Source organism: Poecilia mexicana, unplaced genomic scaffold (genome assembly GCF_051168715.1).
Source record: "Poecilia mexicana isolate PSO_F unplaced genomic scaffold, ASM5116871v1 scaffold_8, whole genome shotgun sequence".
NCBI classification, from domain to species: Eukaryota; Metazoa; Chordata; class Actinopteri; order Cyprinodontiformes; family Poeciliidae; genus Poecilia; species Poecilia mexicana.
The window spans coordinates 4,057,113-4,074,336 of record NW_028263377.1 but is presented as its reverse complement, the minus strand read 5'-3'; the positions used below and the strand labels follow the sequence as shown (position 1 = coordinate 4,074,336).

The window sequence follows — 17,224 nt, the reverse complement described above, 5'->3', positions numbered from 1 at the left end:
ACAGAAACTATTGTGCAGTTATTAGAAATGGACGTATAGGACTCATGATCCAAGAGATTTGCAAATGGGTTGGATCACTTTTTCAAAAATGTACATAGTGTGGATGTGTATTAAACAATGAAAAAGACAGAGTATTTACAATGCAGCATATTGGTGCAGAAGAACAGACGTTATTTTAAAAAAATGAATAAAAAACAGAGCTGTTTTTCATTCTATCCCAGCATGCTGTCCATCTAGCTGGATTCAGGATTCAGCCAACAACAATGGCGTCCTCAACCACGAATTTGTGTGAAATAGAGCAACTTCATTATTGACTTTGACTTTGTAGGCTGTGGTTTAATAGTTGCTCAAGCATCGCAGGATGTGTCAGGACCTCATAGCTTTTAGTTAAAGCAGAAAACCAGAAATGAGAACATATCAGCCATAAAAGCAGTGGCTCCACTGCTGATGGTGGATAACATGATTCAGCAGGTAGAAACATCTTACCAATCAAAGTGCCAAGTCTAGCCTGACTGGGAAAGTTCTGCGTGGAACTAGAATAGTTTATAAAGTGCCCGTAAGGGAAATGTCTGTAATTAGGCGAGACGTCAGCCACACCCTGAACTCTGGAGAACACGACGCAGACAGAAACCAGAACCAGTCTGCAACGTGTTTGTGGCCCATGGAAAATGGCAACAGGTAGTGGATTCTGATTGGACTCCACTGAGGTCTTTGTGTTGTGTTTAACATGACCAGGTACCGTTTTTCCAAACGAGTAATAGTTGATCTTGGTTGAGCACATATCATGCTAGAAAGTACAAATTAAAGAATCGGTGCCACTGCAATCAAAAGTCTGCACAATACTTTGCCCCACTGCAGATAACAGGGACTGGGCAAAGTTAATTAGTTTGAACACGTCACAAATGTCCAACCTCTGCCTGTACACCAGGGAAAAACAGCTTTTTTTTTTAGTTTATTTTAAAAAACGGGACATCTTTAAAAGTACAAATGTGCCCGTGAAAAGCATTCACCCACTTTTTGATATTTTACCATTTTGTTACTTTTAGAAATCAATCATGATCAACAAAAATTGGCTTTTTTTAACAACAAAAAAAACTTTTAATGTCAAAGTGAGCAATGTAAACATCCAGTCACTGTATGTTTACATTATACAGTAAACATAAAGTTTACTCTATGAGGGACAGTTCTTACCAGAAGGGGTGACAGATCTGTCCCTCTTTCTGGTAAGATATTGACTGTTTTTAGGTAATCCATAAAAGCCCGTTTAAAAGAAAAAAGTTGGAAAAGAGACGAGGTTCTTTGAAAAAGTCACAATTATCCACAAGCTGATGAATTCAGTTTTATAAACACAAAACAGGACAACTAGTTTGCTTTGCATAGTTTCAGTCATCTATTAGTTTATTATTTAGTTTCTTCCTCTTTTTTGTTTTTTGGTCTTGTGCAATTAGTAAAATACATTTTACTTTTACAAAAAAATATGAGGCACAACGAAACATACAGTACTTATCCGCCGGCTGAAGGTCCTCCAGCAGGCATACACAGAAACACTGAATGCATTCGATGAGACGGACGCTATTTACAATACAAACCTGATATGTAAACTGAAATGATAAGGCAAAACTAATTCCGCTACAATAATGCATGTCAACTGTATATTTGACAAGTAACAATAAAATCAAAGTTGTGGTTATATTTCCTATCAAGCATGCATCTCATGTTTCCAGCAAAGTCAGACTTGTTGGGCATTCAGCGTTCCAAACTCTATCCACGCCTTTTGTTTTCAACTGGTATTCCAGAGTAAACACTTTCATGCTCAGATGAAATGACATCCCAGCTTGTTTTCCTTACTGTGTGACCTTCAGGTGTTTCCCTCTTTTCATGCTGGAATTATTTGCCTCCCTGAAATTCTGAGAACGGATTTCTTCTGTTCACCTCGCCGGCTGACGCCCATCTGTCTCTCTGTTCTTCTGCACTCAGCCCTGGCCATCTCCAGTCCCAGTGCGGCAAGAACGGATCTACAAAAGACACACAAACACTTGTTAGTTTTGTCTGCATGGATCTGAACTCTTCAGGAAACACAAATGAGCTTTGCACATCCAATACATGAATAATCGCATAAAGCATGTTCGGTGGAAGCTAGAATGATGTATTCGTGAGTTCATTCGATGCTTGTGCCTAGTCTGGTTTCATGTTCTCTAATTATCATTACTTTGTCACTAGAAATTAAAATCCCTCTTCTTAAACGCTTTGGTTCTGAAGTCTTCAGGAAACTAGCCAAGTTGCGTAAAGGTTAGATATTTCTTACAATCAGCTGCAGTGAGAGTCTACGGCTGATAGTCAGCACTTCTGGTTGCTCACAGGAGGGAACTCGTTCTCGTCGTCCAGACACACCGGCCCCACAGCAAACTCGTGCTCAGGAATCACGTCCCCCTGTTTCGCACCGCCGTCTTCAGAGTAACCTGCAGGTTGGAGGAGACAGAGGAATCGTTAACGCTTTCCAGATCCCCAGAGCTTAGACCTCACAACCATAACGTCCAGCATATATACACTGCTCAAATAATTAAAGGGAACACTCAAATAACACATCCTAGATCTGAATGAATGAAATATTCTCATTGAATACTTTGTTCTGTACAAAGTTGAATGTGCTGACAACAAAATCACACAAAAATCATCAATGGAAATCAATTTTATTAACCAATGGAGGCCTGGATTTGGAGCCACACACAAAATTAAAGTGAAATGTTCCCTTTATTTTTTTGAGCAGTATATATATATATATATATATATATATATATATATATATATATATATATATATATATATATATATATATATATATATATATTTTTTTTTTTTTTTTTTTTTTTTTTTAATCTGTTTTTTAGAGGATGGCTGAAGGATCTCCTTAGTATTTATTATTGATTCTTTTTCTTCTGGGTTTCTCAGGAGACTCAAACAGAGGCTTCCTGCTCACATGACCTCTGATGGTACTTGTGTTACTTGCTGCCATGTGATATGATGATAACCATGGCAATGATAGCGATACTGCATGCATAAACAACAGATTGAGCTTTTTTTTTCTTTTCAAAAACAAACCATTGTCCGGAGAATATGATCCCAAATCTCTATTAAACAAACATGGGTGTGGGAAAGAAAGGAAGAGATCTCAGAACTTTTAGCCGATAGAGGTAAAAAATATTAGACAGATTTTTATAAAGCAGTTGATTTGTGATTCAGACTCATCATCTCTGCATTGCTGCAGACTGTGTGCGATGCCTTCTACTCAGCTTTAGACTCTCTCCAAGAACCCCGGTCATTGCAAGAAATATCAAAGAAACAGTTTCTGCGCAACACTTCCAACTCCTGAGCGGTTTTCCAATTGCTGCAAAGAAAGTAAAACGCTGGATTAAAGACGCACCGGTTGGACTTTTGGAGCCAATTTCTAATCTCTAAGGCTTTTCTCCAGCCACCACCAGACGTTTAGTCTGACTGTAACTTCAGGAACATAACAAAGGCAGACATGAGAACAGCTGGCAGCGTTCATCCAATCTTCCTAAACCGTCATTAATTATTCATATCAGGTGAGGTCATGTGTGCTGGAAGACAGTTTTACTAGTTGACATCAAAGACAAAATGATTACGACATCAACAGATAGCGATTAGCACGATTAGTAAGGAAAGTATTACTACAGCAGCAGCTAGTGCGCTAAGACACGCCTCCTGGCTCTGATTGGTTGTTTTTGGTCGGTGCATTTACAGCTCAGGGAAGAGGTGGAGCAGATGGATCTGTTCACAGATTATCTGTCTCATAAACTGGTGACAGTTTCAACAAATATGGAAAAACATCATTTTTATAAGAATTACATACTACAAGGTTTAAAGCTGAGGTAGGTAATGGTCCTTAACTAGTAGAGTTGGTTACCACTAACCAGTGAGGGTTGCAGTAGCATGACCAGAAGCTGGTAAGGCAGCAGTTTCTGCATAAGATGGAAAGGAGTGTGTTTCCTGTGTGAGCTGTCCCCCCTCTGACTTCATCTCTTCACTGTGCGTTTCATCATCAACACCAACGAGCCTGGAACACACACACACACACACACACACACACACACACACACACACACACACACACACACACACACACACACACACACACACACACACACACACACACACACAAAGGAGGAACCGTCACAAGAAAGAAGTAACTACACATTCATGTCACCTGAATGTGGTATATCCAGTCTGATGGATTTGGATCAGCCTCACCTGTGTTTGTAAGCCAGCTGACACTCGCCTCCATCCTGTGGATCCACATTATAGATGAAGAGTTGGCCGTCGGCGGTGGCCACCAGCAGCCGCAGGAGCCTCTGGATCCTGAAACATCCAAGACCCCACAGAAAAGGAGCAGCGGAAGCTAAGTACTAATGGTTGTTCACTTCTTGCAGAAAACATTGTTTCCCGAGCTCCAAACTGGTCTGAAATATGGCCTTTAAATGTAGCTTATGACACGTTAGTCAGAGTATCTACAGGTGCTGGTCATAAAATTAGAATATTGTGATAAAGTTAATTATTTTCCATAATGTCATGATAAAAATTAAATTGTCATATATTTTAGATTCATTGCACACCAACTGAAATATTTCAGGTCTTTTATTGTTTTAATTTTGATGATTTTGGCAAACAGCTCATGAAAACCCAAAATCCCTGTCTCAAAAAATTAGAATATTATGAAAAGGTTCTCTGAACGAGCAATAAAAATAATCATCTGAATCAACAAAGTAACTCTAAACACCTGAAAAAGATTCCTGAGGCCTTTAAAAACTCCCAGCCTGGTTCGTTACTCAAAACCGCAATCATGGGTCAGATTGCTGACCTGACTGCTGTCCAGAAGGCCATCACTGACATCCTCAAGCAAGAGGGTGAGAAACAGAAAGAAATTTCTGAACGAATCGGCTGTTTGCAGAGTGTTATATCAAGGCACCTCAGTGGGAAGTCAGTAGGAAGGAAAAAGTGTGGCAGAAAACGCTACACAACGAGAAGAGGTGACCGGACCCTGAGGAAGATTGTGGAGAAGGGCCGATTCCAGACCAAATTAAATTTTCATCTCCATAAAACTTTTCAGCAGATGGAAGCATGAAGTGCTCCAAAATCTTCTGATAGCTGCTGCATTGACCCTGCCCTTGATAAAACCCAGTGGACCAACACCAGCAGCTGACATGGCACCCAGACCATCACTGACTGTGGGTACTTGACACTGGACTTCTGGCATTTTGGCATTTCCTTCTCCCCAGTCTTCCTCCAGAGTCTGGCACTTTGATTTCCGAATGACATGCAAAGTTTGCTTTCATCCGAAAAAAGTACTTTGGACCACTGAACAACAGTGGTCCAAAGTGCTGCTTCTCTGTAGCCCAGGTCAGGCGCTTCTGCCGCTGTTTCTGGTTCAAAAGTGGCTTGACCTTTGACCTGGGGAATGCGGCACCTGTAGCCCATTTCCTGCACACGCCTGTGCACAGTGGCTCTGGATGTTTCTACTCCAGACTGTGTCCACTGCTTCCCCCAAGGTCTGGAATCGGCCCTTCTCCACAATCTTCCTCAGGGTCCGGTCACCTCTTCTCGTTGTGTAGCGTTTTCTGCCACACTTTTTCCTTCCTACTGACTTCCCACTGAGGTGCGTTGATATAACACTCTGCAAACAGCCGATTCGTTCAGAAATTACTTTCTGTTTCTCACCCTCTTGCTTGAGGATGTCAGTGATGGCCTTCTGGACAGCAGTCAGGTCAGCAGTCTGACCCATGATTGCGGTTTTGAGTAACGAACCAGGCTGGGAGTTTTTAAAGGCCTCAGGAATCTTTTTCAGGTGTTTAGAGTTACTTTGTTGATTCAGATGATTATTTTTATTGCTCGTTCAGAGAACCTTTTCATAATATTCTAATTTTTTGAGACAGGGATTTTGGGTTTTCATGAGCTGTTTGCCAAAATCATCAAAATTAAAACAATAAAAGACCTGAAATATTTCAGTTGGTGTGCAATGAATCTAAAATATATGACAATTTAATTTTTATCATGACATTATGGAAAATAATTAACTTTATCACAATATTCTAATTTTATGACCAGCACCTGTACATGTCTTCAGCGTTCGTGAGGAAGAGAGAGTAGCTCACGTGACTAAGGTGCAAACGTTCCTCTGACCAGATGAGAGGAGGTGAACGGTAGCGAAAGCCCGGTCCTGGCTCATCATGCCAGAAACCGGACCAGGGAGGTAGCTGCTGGCCGCAGAGAACATCTTCCCCATGTAAGCTGTCCAGGTAGCCGCCTCGTCCTCAGCACTGGAGAGAGAAAAGGACGACAGCTAGAGGTCTTGTGACATAACCACCAAGTTCGTATTCTTTTGAATAAATACATTAAAGAGTAAATATATCATACAACACACATTATGTCCTAAAAATCACACTGTTTGATTGTTAAAATGATCCTAAGTTTCCACTGTTTTAAAACTGATTATTTGGGCTGTAAAAAAAAACAGATTTCTGAACTCTTCCTGAGTTCAAACATTAGTATGGTTGTTTCTAAATGAATATGAACTTGTTCTCTTTGCATTATTTGTGGTCTGGTGACACTGCATTATTATTATTTTTGTTATTTTGACCATTTCTCATTTTCTGCAAATAAATACTCAGCTTTTGTTCATAAAAAAAAGTACAATGTTCATTTTACGCAAACATATATAGATTTATACGTATAAAGAGTAAAATCAGAGAAACGGGTCATTTTAAGTGCTCTTTATTTTTTCCAGAGCTTTATTATTTTGTGTTTTTTTGGTCTTTTTCTGTCTTCTGAAAAGGAAGCCTTTTCTCTCTGCTGTTTCTACATGTTCCTAACCCTATTCCTGCTGAATCTGCTGGTGTCCTCACATAATGTTTTTTCTGCTGTGCGATCAGATAAGCTAAGTTCATTCTAATGAGGTCTGAAGTGTATAAAATTGGAACTGAATGTGTCTTTGTTATTGGTGAATATTGGAATGAATTGAATTTGAACAGAAATGGCTTTTATAGTACCAGATATGAATTGCAGCTGCTTGTCTTGTAAAAAGTGCTGCATAAATAATCTAAACTGAATGATAGATACAACTAAAGCTCACAGACAGAGACAAATGTTCATTTCTAAATCTGGGCTACACTGTGGAAGCTAACAGTTTTCCAGTATTTAGTCCGTTTAGTCTGTCTGGAAGCTCACCTTGCTCCCAGTTGTTCCAGTTTAAAGATGTGAACAGTCTCTGTGTTGCTGGAGGCGCAGAGGAACTGGGCATCCAAACTGAAGGATAAGGAGCTTATGTTGACATACCTGCAGACAAAATGGATGATTAATGGAGCGCAGGGGGAGCAGCTGGTAGGGAGGGAAAACTCCCAGGTTCGATTCCCAGTGTCTGGTCAGTCACTGCACATCTTCCCCTTCTTCCCCCCATTTCCTGCCAATGTATTGATCAATAAATTCCAAAAAAATATTTTTTTTAAAAAGTGGATAATTAACCTGTTTTATGGATTTACTGGCTGAGCATTAGGTTCACAATATCCTAAGCTGTCTGGTGTCTCAGCCCACATGTATCATCTGACACCAGATGACTGGACATCGGTCATCAGGGAGCAATAAAAGCTTCGTGTCAACAAAGTACAACGAGACAGCAGATGTTTGGGTTGCTGGCCTGCTGGAGAGCAAAGCTCTGCTGCAGGTTTGTGTTTTCTCTGGAGAAAAGCCTCCCCACATCATGATTCTGACACCACCGTGTTTCATGGTGGGGATGTTGTGTTCAGGGTGAAGTTCAGTGCTGTTATTATGTAGGCCAAAAACTTTTACCTAATGAAAATCTTTTATATTTCGAGACAAGTAGTTCATACCATTTAGATTCTTTTTCTTAAATAAAACAAATCATCAGGTAGGGAAAACAAAAAAACACATCCATCACAAAACAGACAATTATTCCAGTATTTAACAAAGCTAGGCGTATATCTAATATCACTACATGTTGCAGCTGCAGCTCTCATCAAGTCAAACAGCACAGAAATGTATACATGAAGTTCCTCAGCAAAGCACAAAAAGTTTTAATGTTGCTCCTGACAAACATTTTTGTGTTGGAAATCTGAGGAGGATTCTATAAGTGTCCTGATTGGCTACTTCATTATAGCGTTACCGTAGTTACAGCACAGAGGAGCCAGATGGAACCAGGTGCAATAAGTTCAAAACAGGACATTTTAACCTCAACTGGACAGATGAGTTATTTATGTACCTACACATTAAGATGTGCGTACAACATACAACACTGTCACTTTGTGTCATCATCATCACAGAGATCACTCCTCAGAATATGACCCTGATATTTCACATTGTTCACCAAACTCAAAACCTAACTTGTTAAATAAAAAGAAGGAATATCCAGCTTCTTAGCTGTAGAAATCAGCAGCATGTTTAAATCTTTTTAGAATTAAATACATGACGTCAAACTTGACACAAATTCTAGCAAAGACCCTGAATAACTGCTGCAGGGAGCAGAACATCTGTGTTCATTCAAAATCACCATCCAACACTCATCATCATCATCATCTTCATCATCATCATCATCATCATCATCATCATCATCATCATCATCATCATCATCATCATCATCATCTTCCACTCAGTAATTTGCTCTGGAGCTGGATTCTTGTTCATTCAGCAGTATAAGGAAATGATCTTAGCCCTATGTGCATCTTAAATGATGTGTAACAGCGCTGACCTCTTCATGCCTCTGCGGAACTCAAATAGACGCTCGCCTTCAGGAACAGAGAAGACTCGGATCACAGTCCCCTGCAGACAGACAGACAGACAGACAGATGTAAAGCTGGTCATTTTAATTTCTTTTTTTTTAACACAATGTTAGCTAATGTTTCAATAAGGGTGGAGAAAAGCAGAAACATTCATCATGTCTACCATATATTTTGGCAATATGAAAATTGAACCTGCTTCGCTACAATATTTGGTAGGGTTTTACTATATTTTACTTGGATTGAGATTCAAGTTCTAGAGGTCTTTTTGTTTTTTGTTTTTTTGTTTGTTTCCATTTTTTTTAAAGTTTTGCTGTTCTGAAAATGGAGTATGTCAGATGAGGAAAGTTTTGAAACCTCAGAAGATGGTGGTAACCATGAAAGGTGATGAGGCCACAATGACAACGAGGGCTTATTGTTAAATGCATGTAGAGGTGCGTTCCCTCCCACCAGGTGGCCCACAATAATAAGGATGAATACAAATCTCCCTGTCTACCCCAAAGAGCTGAACGTGGCGCTAGTGTAGTCTCACCTTCTCTGAGGCGCTGGCGAGTTTAGTGGCGGAGGCGTTGAAGGCAAGCGCTGCCAGCGGGCTGTCATGGGCCGGGATGGTGACCACTGTGCTCTGAAATGAAACCAGCAGCTACGTCTCAGGAACGAGAGATCTTTGAACTTTTGAATGCACACAAACTTGTTTGAAAAGGTTTTAAAAACCCTGAAAACAAAACTGCTGTATAATGTAGTATCATTTCACGCCAAAATTGTTTAGAAAAATCCAGCCTTTAATTTAATTATTTTAATTAACATTTCCTCAGTTATCCCATGTTATGGTGCAGATCCTCCACATGTTCAGCCAGACTTCATCTGTGATTTTTAGGTTAACTTCTGATTTAGCATTTCAAAAATGAATTTGCTTAATGTAAACATGGCAAATTTGAAAAATAAATAAAATAAAATAACAATAATAATAATAATTGAAGAAGGGTGCTCTCATTTCCTGCTCTGACTTGTGTTAAAGTGTACTTAGACACCTACAGTAACTTGTATTATTTAGTGAAGAGATATTGATAAAGGTCAAAACGAAAAAAAGTCTGAACCGCACAAACCAAATCAATCAAAAACCTCCAGCTGAGCCAATAAGACGGGGAAAAAGCATGTTGTGATCCAGTTGGTTTGGCGTCATGTTGACCCGTCATGAAGCCTGGAGTGAATCAGGCGAACAGAGGAAGAGGCGGTGTGTGAACCTTCAGAAAACCTCTCTGTTGTACTCTCCAGGAATGGACTCGTAGGGCTTGTTTTGGTTTCCTGCTGTCAGCTATCTTACATCTTACAGGAACACTCTGCTACATATACAGCGGCTCCAGGAGGAGCAGCTGCAGGACAAAAGGGTTCAGGTCACAGGACAAACATCACTCACTAAACTGTTGCAGACAAACGTGTATCTAAGAACAGAGAGAACTCAAGATGAGTTGGAGCAAAGCATGCTAACACCACTGACAGCGCAAGCTAGATGCTAGATGTTAAGGCCAGGTTGAAATGTTTAACTAATAATCATGAAAGAGTTCAAGTTTTACACCAACTCTTCGCTCAAATAATTGACTCCTGATGGAAAGAAGGCTACAAAAAAATCATCTGAATATTGTTCATTACAGCTCTTTACAAAAACTGGAGATCAGAACTCAATCACAAAAGCTATGATTGGCGCATCTCTGATAATAAACCAAATGTTGAGTGAATCCCTGAGAACAACATTTAGTGTACGTTCTACGCTGACATGGCTCTTACCAAACTGTTGGTGTCATGTACAACGATGTCCCCAGACGTGACGCTGCCAGGATACGCCAGGTAGGAGCTGGACTGATTGGTGGACAGAGCGCAGAGTCCTGCAGGAGGTCAGGACATTTCTAAACATCGCTTCATTTCACATAGTCCTGAAAAGCTGATAAAGTTTACGCTTCAAAATGTAAATAAAATACAAAGGTAAATCAGGTTAAAATCAAAAGAGTGGAGATTTGGAGAGTTATTTTCAGTTTGTCTTTCTCTTTCTGCCAAGTTGGGGGAAGGATAAAGTCTAAAGAAGTAATTCAAATATTAGAAAAGCTCTCCCCGTACCTGAGGGGTTGGATGGAGTGTCGAGCAGAGTCTTGAGAAGTTTCATGTCTTTAATGTTGTGGACATAAATGGACTCCTCGAGGAACACCACCAGCCTCTGTAAGACACGTTCAAGAACATCAGTGAATGTCCCTGAGGAGAGTCTCAGGTATCTGCAGCCTGTTGCTCCCAGTCAGCACATTTCCAGAAAAACCAGTGGGAGAGCATCTCTACATTCCAGAGATTAAGTTTCTGTCCACTGGGAGCCAAAAGTTCCCACCAAGAACATGAACTCTGTCCTCTTTGACTCAAAGAAGTGAGTGACAATAAAAAGGCATCATAAATATTCACATATCATTTCCCGCTGGTATACAGTCTGTGTGGGACACAACAAGAGCGAGAATCACGTCTTCTGAATGATCTGCTACTCTGTCCTGACATCAGGCTGCTGGATGTTTACCAGAGATATTCAGATGTTGCTTCTGTTTGGGAGGCTTAGCAACAGGATTTATTGTTTTAGACCCTCTCCAAACAATCATTAACAACTACTAAGAGTATGATCTGCGAACATAATGGACGTTTTTCCACAGATTCTCAGACTGGGGAATCTGCTGTGCCATCTCCATGATGCCATTTGTTCTCTAAAAAAAAAAAAAAATTGAACCAATCTGAGTCTAAAAATGGGACAGTTGCAGTTAGAACGACTACATCTGATGAAAAATCCCACAGGGACCACAGCCCATGCAGCGGTGGAGGGAGGAAACGGCTCTCGATAAGATCACGAGGAAATGTGGAGTTACGGTTCATTTGGCCGCAGAGACACTGAAGCTCCTTATCTGCCTCCTGCCAGTTCATGACGTCAGTTTTGTCCTTTAGAGATACTTCCAACAATGTGATAAGCAGTTCAACAGTCTGCACTCAGCCGGTCTCAAGCCATATAAATCATTTGCTTATAAAGGCAAACAATTATTTTTAATATGCTAGTATAACAAAGTAATCTAGGATTATGTAAGTCTTTGAAATGTTGATTATTTTGTAAATTATGCATAAATATTCTACTTTCCAAGAACAAGACTTTTATTTTCCTCATTGAAGGACTTTGTACCGTAAGATTTTCTTTGCCTGCAGCTCTGAGGAAAACCATTTGACCCACTCTAGTTTGCATCTGAATCACATTTAAGATTTTTATTGCGTCTCTTCTTCTTGGCCTCAAATGGCTTTTTATTGCTAACCCTGTCAATCAAAAGTCTTTGGAGCATCAGTAAAACACATAAAAGTTGTGGAATTGTACAAATTATACAACTCAAAAACACATATCTGAGCCATGATTTGATTTAAAGCAAACATGGTTATCAGGAGTAAGGAGAAAATGTTCCATCTTATTGAAAAATCCTCTCCAGGACCTTGGATAGCACACTGGCTAAATCCAGGGACTGATAACTGTCCTTATTTATTTTGCCATATTTATGTTATAATCGGCACTAACAGCTAAAACTCCAGTGAAACACAAAGCAAGCAAAGGGAGCTTGAGAATCTTAAGTGTTCTGCAGACACCTCATCCATACTGCAGGCCTTTTTGTTCTTTAGGCTCAAGGCTGCATTATAAAGCTCTTGAACATAAACTTTCACATCAATCAAATCCCAGAATATTTGCTCTTCACTCGCCCTCCTGTTATAATAAGCAACAAAATGGAGCTGGAGGATGTTAAAAGCTAAAAAAATGGGAGAGGTAACACATTTTACTAGAAATGAAAGCAGTGAAATCTTAATTAAAATAATATGTTGGGTAAAGACTGAAACTCTAAATGTTCTTTTCTTGTTCATTAAATGCATTAAGCTAAGAACTCCCAATATTTTCAGTCTATAAAGGCATCAACACACACTAAACAGACTTTTTTTGAGTTATTTTAAACATGAGTCGTACGCTCTGGATATCTGCTTAAATGCAGACTAAATGTGGATAATCTGAACATTTAGTCTCCCTTGGCATGAGGATGATCTTCAACTGACACAGACCAGGAGCTGAAACGGTGCGAGTCACCTGTCTGTTGAGCTTGACGGAAAGGATGCTGCTGGGGTAGCTGTAGTTACAAATCTCCGTCCCTTTCTTAAAGTGATAGATGTTCATCCGTTGCGGCATGGCAGCACTCACCACCACCACCAGACTGCTGGAGAACAGACGCTCCACGATGTAGACGTCTGGAGTGTTCGCTGGAAAACAACACAGAGCAGAGATCTTCTTTCACGGCCTATCAGACGTAACCAGAGGAGGTGATTACATCCACAACATGAAACCATCAGCCAGACAGCTGGAGCCTGACAACTTTATGGTTTAGGTGAAAATATGTATGACATAACCTTGTTAGGGATATTTTGTAGCTTTAGTTTAAAAAAGTATGTTAAATGATATTTGTAGTGAGGAATCATGTGGTGACAGAAACATGGATGTTTAGCCTGATCATCATGGATCATCAATGACTGCAGTATGTAGTTTTTATTAAAAAATATGTTTTTTACATATTTGTTACATTTATCATTTTGTCGTCACAGTATCATATAAAGCAGATCATCTGTTAAAAGAACCGAGCTCCTCTGCCTTCTCCCAGTTCTCCCAGGGCAACTGCAGAAATACACCATTCAGTCAGAAGCAACCAATCAGAGCCAGGAGGAGAGTCTCAACACTGTCAATCACCCTCGTTTACGTGTCGCTCATACCCTACCTCTGCCACGCTACAGCTGGCTTGCCAAAAAGCCTGCCATTTGAACGCTAAGGCTAGTTAGCATAGCTCCCAATGACGGCAGATAAACAGTTTTTCCTGGAACTGTAAGTTGTTTCTCCACCATTAGGACATTGAGCAGCACATACACAAGCACAGACTGGCCTGTAGCAACCTGACAGATGTGTCTTTACCAGACACAGTGTAGGGTGTATTCCTGTTTGATTTGAAAAAGCAAACTGAACGTTAACCAGGGAGAGAAGTTTAGTCCAAACTCAGGATCGGCTACTGACCGCTCTCATGGATGCAGTCCAGTTTTTCCACCGAGGTCAGAGAGAAAAGCTGGTAGCCACTCCTTGTTCCCAACGCCAGTGACCTGCAACACACACAGCTGTTAGACATCCAAACTGGTTCAGGGTGACGCTATGAAAACGGCTTTTCTGGTTAGACATCACGAGAGCAATCGTGTGCAGCTTATCAAACTCTTAAAGGATTTTAACTGAAACTGTGTTCAGAGAGGACTGCATTGATAAAACATGTCATGCTGGACATGGTGGAGGATCTGTCATGCTGTGTGGCTCTTATACAGGAAGTGAGGGATCCATGCTCGGCTGGTTCAACTCCACATAGGTCACCTAGCAGCTCTGGACCATTTCTATGATGTGAGCATTTAAAACTGTAAATCATCACAGTCGATGAGTTCTGCTGCCTCATGTGACAAAAGATGTTTCTGCTAATCAATCAACCAGTCAAGAATAAGTTTTTATACTGGAGATAAAACTAGATCATTTCTCCTTTAAAGTGACAGTATTGTGTTTTCCAGGGACATAGTGACATTTTATAACACAGTTAAGTAACTACATATAAATCAAATATGACTTGAAAGAAATATAACACCTTAAAATTGGGCCTCTATCTAAAATAAACTCCTGCTCTTTCTGAAACCCCACCTTCAAGATGTCATCACCACATGGGTCCTCTATTAACTCCTTAACTTTTCTGCCAGCGTTGCATTGAGAAGTAGCTCCTATAATGAGCTCAGCAGATGCACAGTTCCACCAGATGTTTGCTAACTGCTGCTGGCTAGTCTGAAGGAGCTGAGTGGGGAAGTCGAGGGAGATAGGTGCTTGAAAACTGCAGCCCTGAGGAGGAGCTGCGCCTCGAAGGGTTCACCCAGACATTTTGCACAATTGAATGGTTGTCATGGGGATTAAAGGTCTTCTCAAACATGCATAAAAGAATCAAAGCAACACTCCAGGTATGTTTTTGATGAGAGAATAACATTATTATGATGAACAGCTCGAAAGACTTGATTGTACATAATCAGACAGCTCAGACCTTATAGAGAGGAATTGGTGCATTACGATAGGAAGATCTGGCTATTTAAATAACTACAACTGAACCTGCATGCTAAAGAGCAAACTGCTCTTTCAAGAAACATGAGATTGTTAATATTGTATAAAACTAATTATACATCTTAATATTCCCTTTTCACAGATTAGCCTTGGAAAATGAGGGTTGATGTTTCACCAAACTGAGCATAAGAAACCATCATCTGGTCCTTTCCAGGTTTAAATTCTGTATCTGATCCAAACACAAGGGTGGGAATAAAACAGGTTCTATGTGTCTGTTTATGGGAGCTGACATGATTGCTGCACTATGCCTACATCAGGTAACTGCAATAAGAGCCTTATGATGTGGTGAGCCACCATTTTGCTGCCAAAACAGCCTGGATTCATGAAAGTTTGACTCAAAGATGCAGTGGATGGTATTTGTTCTGGAAGCCGTTAGGTTTCCATTGGCCAGACATCCCACATATGAAAGGGCGGAGCCAGAGAGCCAAGCGATTGGTTGGTCCCATGGAGAGGTAAGTGCCCAGTAGAGCGTCCCATCGGAGCCAGCAGTTCCCCTCCAAAACAGTAGGTGGCAGAAGTGATGTATGCTTGGACAGAATATATTTATCCAAAGTGGCTCTGGGGCTGATCAGTCGTTGGCTGCCCTATGAATATTTTTCTGGCTCCGCCCCCGCACAGATAATCCATTGGATTAAAATCCAGACTTTTTCTTCTCAAACCATTCCACAGCCAGAAAGGAATAACGTTTAAAACACGCACACAGTCTGCAACATGGCATTGGCTAAAGCTGTGGGATTTTAGTAAAACGTAATAATTTACCTCATTATAGAATATTCCGATAATATTAACCCACATGTTCTAAGAACTTTCTTTATTTCCCATGAGGTCATTGAGCCCAGAGCTTTCTGAATTTTCTAAACTCCATATCAGACAATAAAAATTTATTTAAATGATTAAAACTTTTATTGGAGAGCAGCAGAGTTGAAGGCATGGCTCCTGACATTATATAGCTGCCCTCCATGTCTGCAGTGTTGCACATATTGACATTGTGATGCTGATTTAAGCTCCATGTAGTGAGCCCCACAGTGAGCAGCAGCTCTGGTCCATCTCAGCCTGATGCTAGTCACACTTTCTTACCTCCACCAAAGCTCAGAGAACAAAATGTCCCCCCAGCCCCACAACAGCAGGGACCGTCATAATGGAGAGCTGCTCATTATGGGCAGATAACAGAGGAGATTCACCTCATCCGTCAGTGGTCATAATGTTTTGCCTGTTCTGAGTACATTCTGTGGACGAGAACAACACAAATTCAGCAAACATATGGAAGGAGCTGGAGGATGTCAGAGTGTTAAGGCCCACAGCTTCACTTCCAGTCCAAATGCTGATAAACCACTAACTGGTTCGGTAACTGGGACTGCTGGTATAGGTGGGTCAGAGCTACCAGCTGGTTCTAACGTCCACAAAGAGCAGAACTCATTGGTTCTGGATAGACTTCAGCCACTTATCAGCTGAGAGTAGCTATTTCCGCGGACGGGTCTTCAGATGACTCATCCTCGCGTGAGCCGCTTGCTTACGTGGAGTCTTGGTTGAAGGAGGCGCAGCCGAACTGGCGGCGCCGGCCCGGCTCGCCCGCTCCGTCCGCGCCCTCCATCCCGCCTCCCAGCGACCTCCTTCCCCCCCTCCGAACTGGACTGGAGGCCCGGGATCCGTTTCACCGTTTCCCTCGATGTCTGCGGCGGAGGACGGCTCCAGCTCAGAGGGAAAGTGGAGCGGCCGAGGTGTGTGGGACAGCGGCCAGTGTGGAGACTCTCGCCGGGCGATGAACGCTCAGATTCGGTGTCGGAGAGGTTCTCTGATCGGTCGGACTTCCAGTGCCCGGAGGAAAATAAACTGAAGCAAAAACAAGAACAGCTGACGGAACTACGTCACCCACACCACGAAGGTGATTGGCTGAAAGTGAACCCGCGTTGTCTGTGGTTTGATTTTGATTGGTCCAGGGTACGGTAGTATGTTCCTATTGGCTGAGGGAACTTTGTTTGCGGCGAGTTCGTTTAGTCACGTCATGCAGCCTGATGATGTTCCGTTCAGAGGAAAATATGACATTAAAAAAGTGGTTTTTGACTAAATACTTCTCAGAGGACTGGAACAGAATCAGAACATTAAATAAGATGATTATTAACAATACCTTTGCAAAGTATTTCACCACCATCCTTTTTCCTATTTTAGCAGGTTCTAACCAAATATATTCATCTGGTTTATT

General features: G+C 41.1%; 1 protein-coding gene across 3 annotated transcripts; it reads right to left on the bottom strand.

Moving 5' to 3' along the window:
- Positions 1–1,366: 1,366 nt before the first annotated feature.
- wipi1 (WD repeat domain, phosphoinositide interacting 1) lies at positions 1,367–17,030 on the bottom strand. 3 transcript variants are annotated; one of them, XM_014970784.2, is made up of 13 exons: positions 16,539–17,030; positions 13,903–13,985; positions 12,934–13,103; positions 10,914–11,010; positions 10,587–10,684; positions 9,334–9,426; positions 8,774–8,844; positions 7,240–7,347; positions 6,168–6,332; positions 4,270–4,377; positions 3,933–4,075; positions 2,306–2,459; positions 1,367–2,015 (listed from the first exon to the last, which is right to left on the bottom strand). In XM_014970784.2, the coding sequence occupies exons 1-12, from the start codon at positions 16,613–16,615 to the stop codon at positions 2,338–2,340; spliced, it is 1,335 nt and encodes a 444-aa protein (XP_014826270.2). In that variant the 5' UTR covers positions 16,616–17,030; the 3' UTR covers positions 1,367–2,015; positions 2,306–2,337. The 3 variants fall into 3 exon arrangements, with proteins under 3 accessions (XP_014826270.2, XP_014826269.2, XP_087864167.1); XM_014970783.2 differs by having other exon boundaries at positions 2,359–2,459; positions 16,539–17,028; XM_088008041.1 differs by lacking the exon at positions 16,539–17,030 and adding an exon at positions 16,102–16,509 and having other exon boundaries at positions 2,359–2,459.
- Positions 17,031–17,224: the final 194 nt, after the last annotated feature.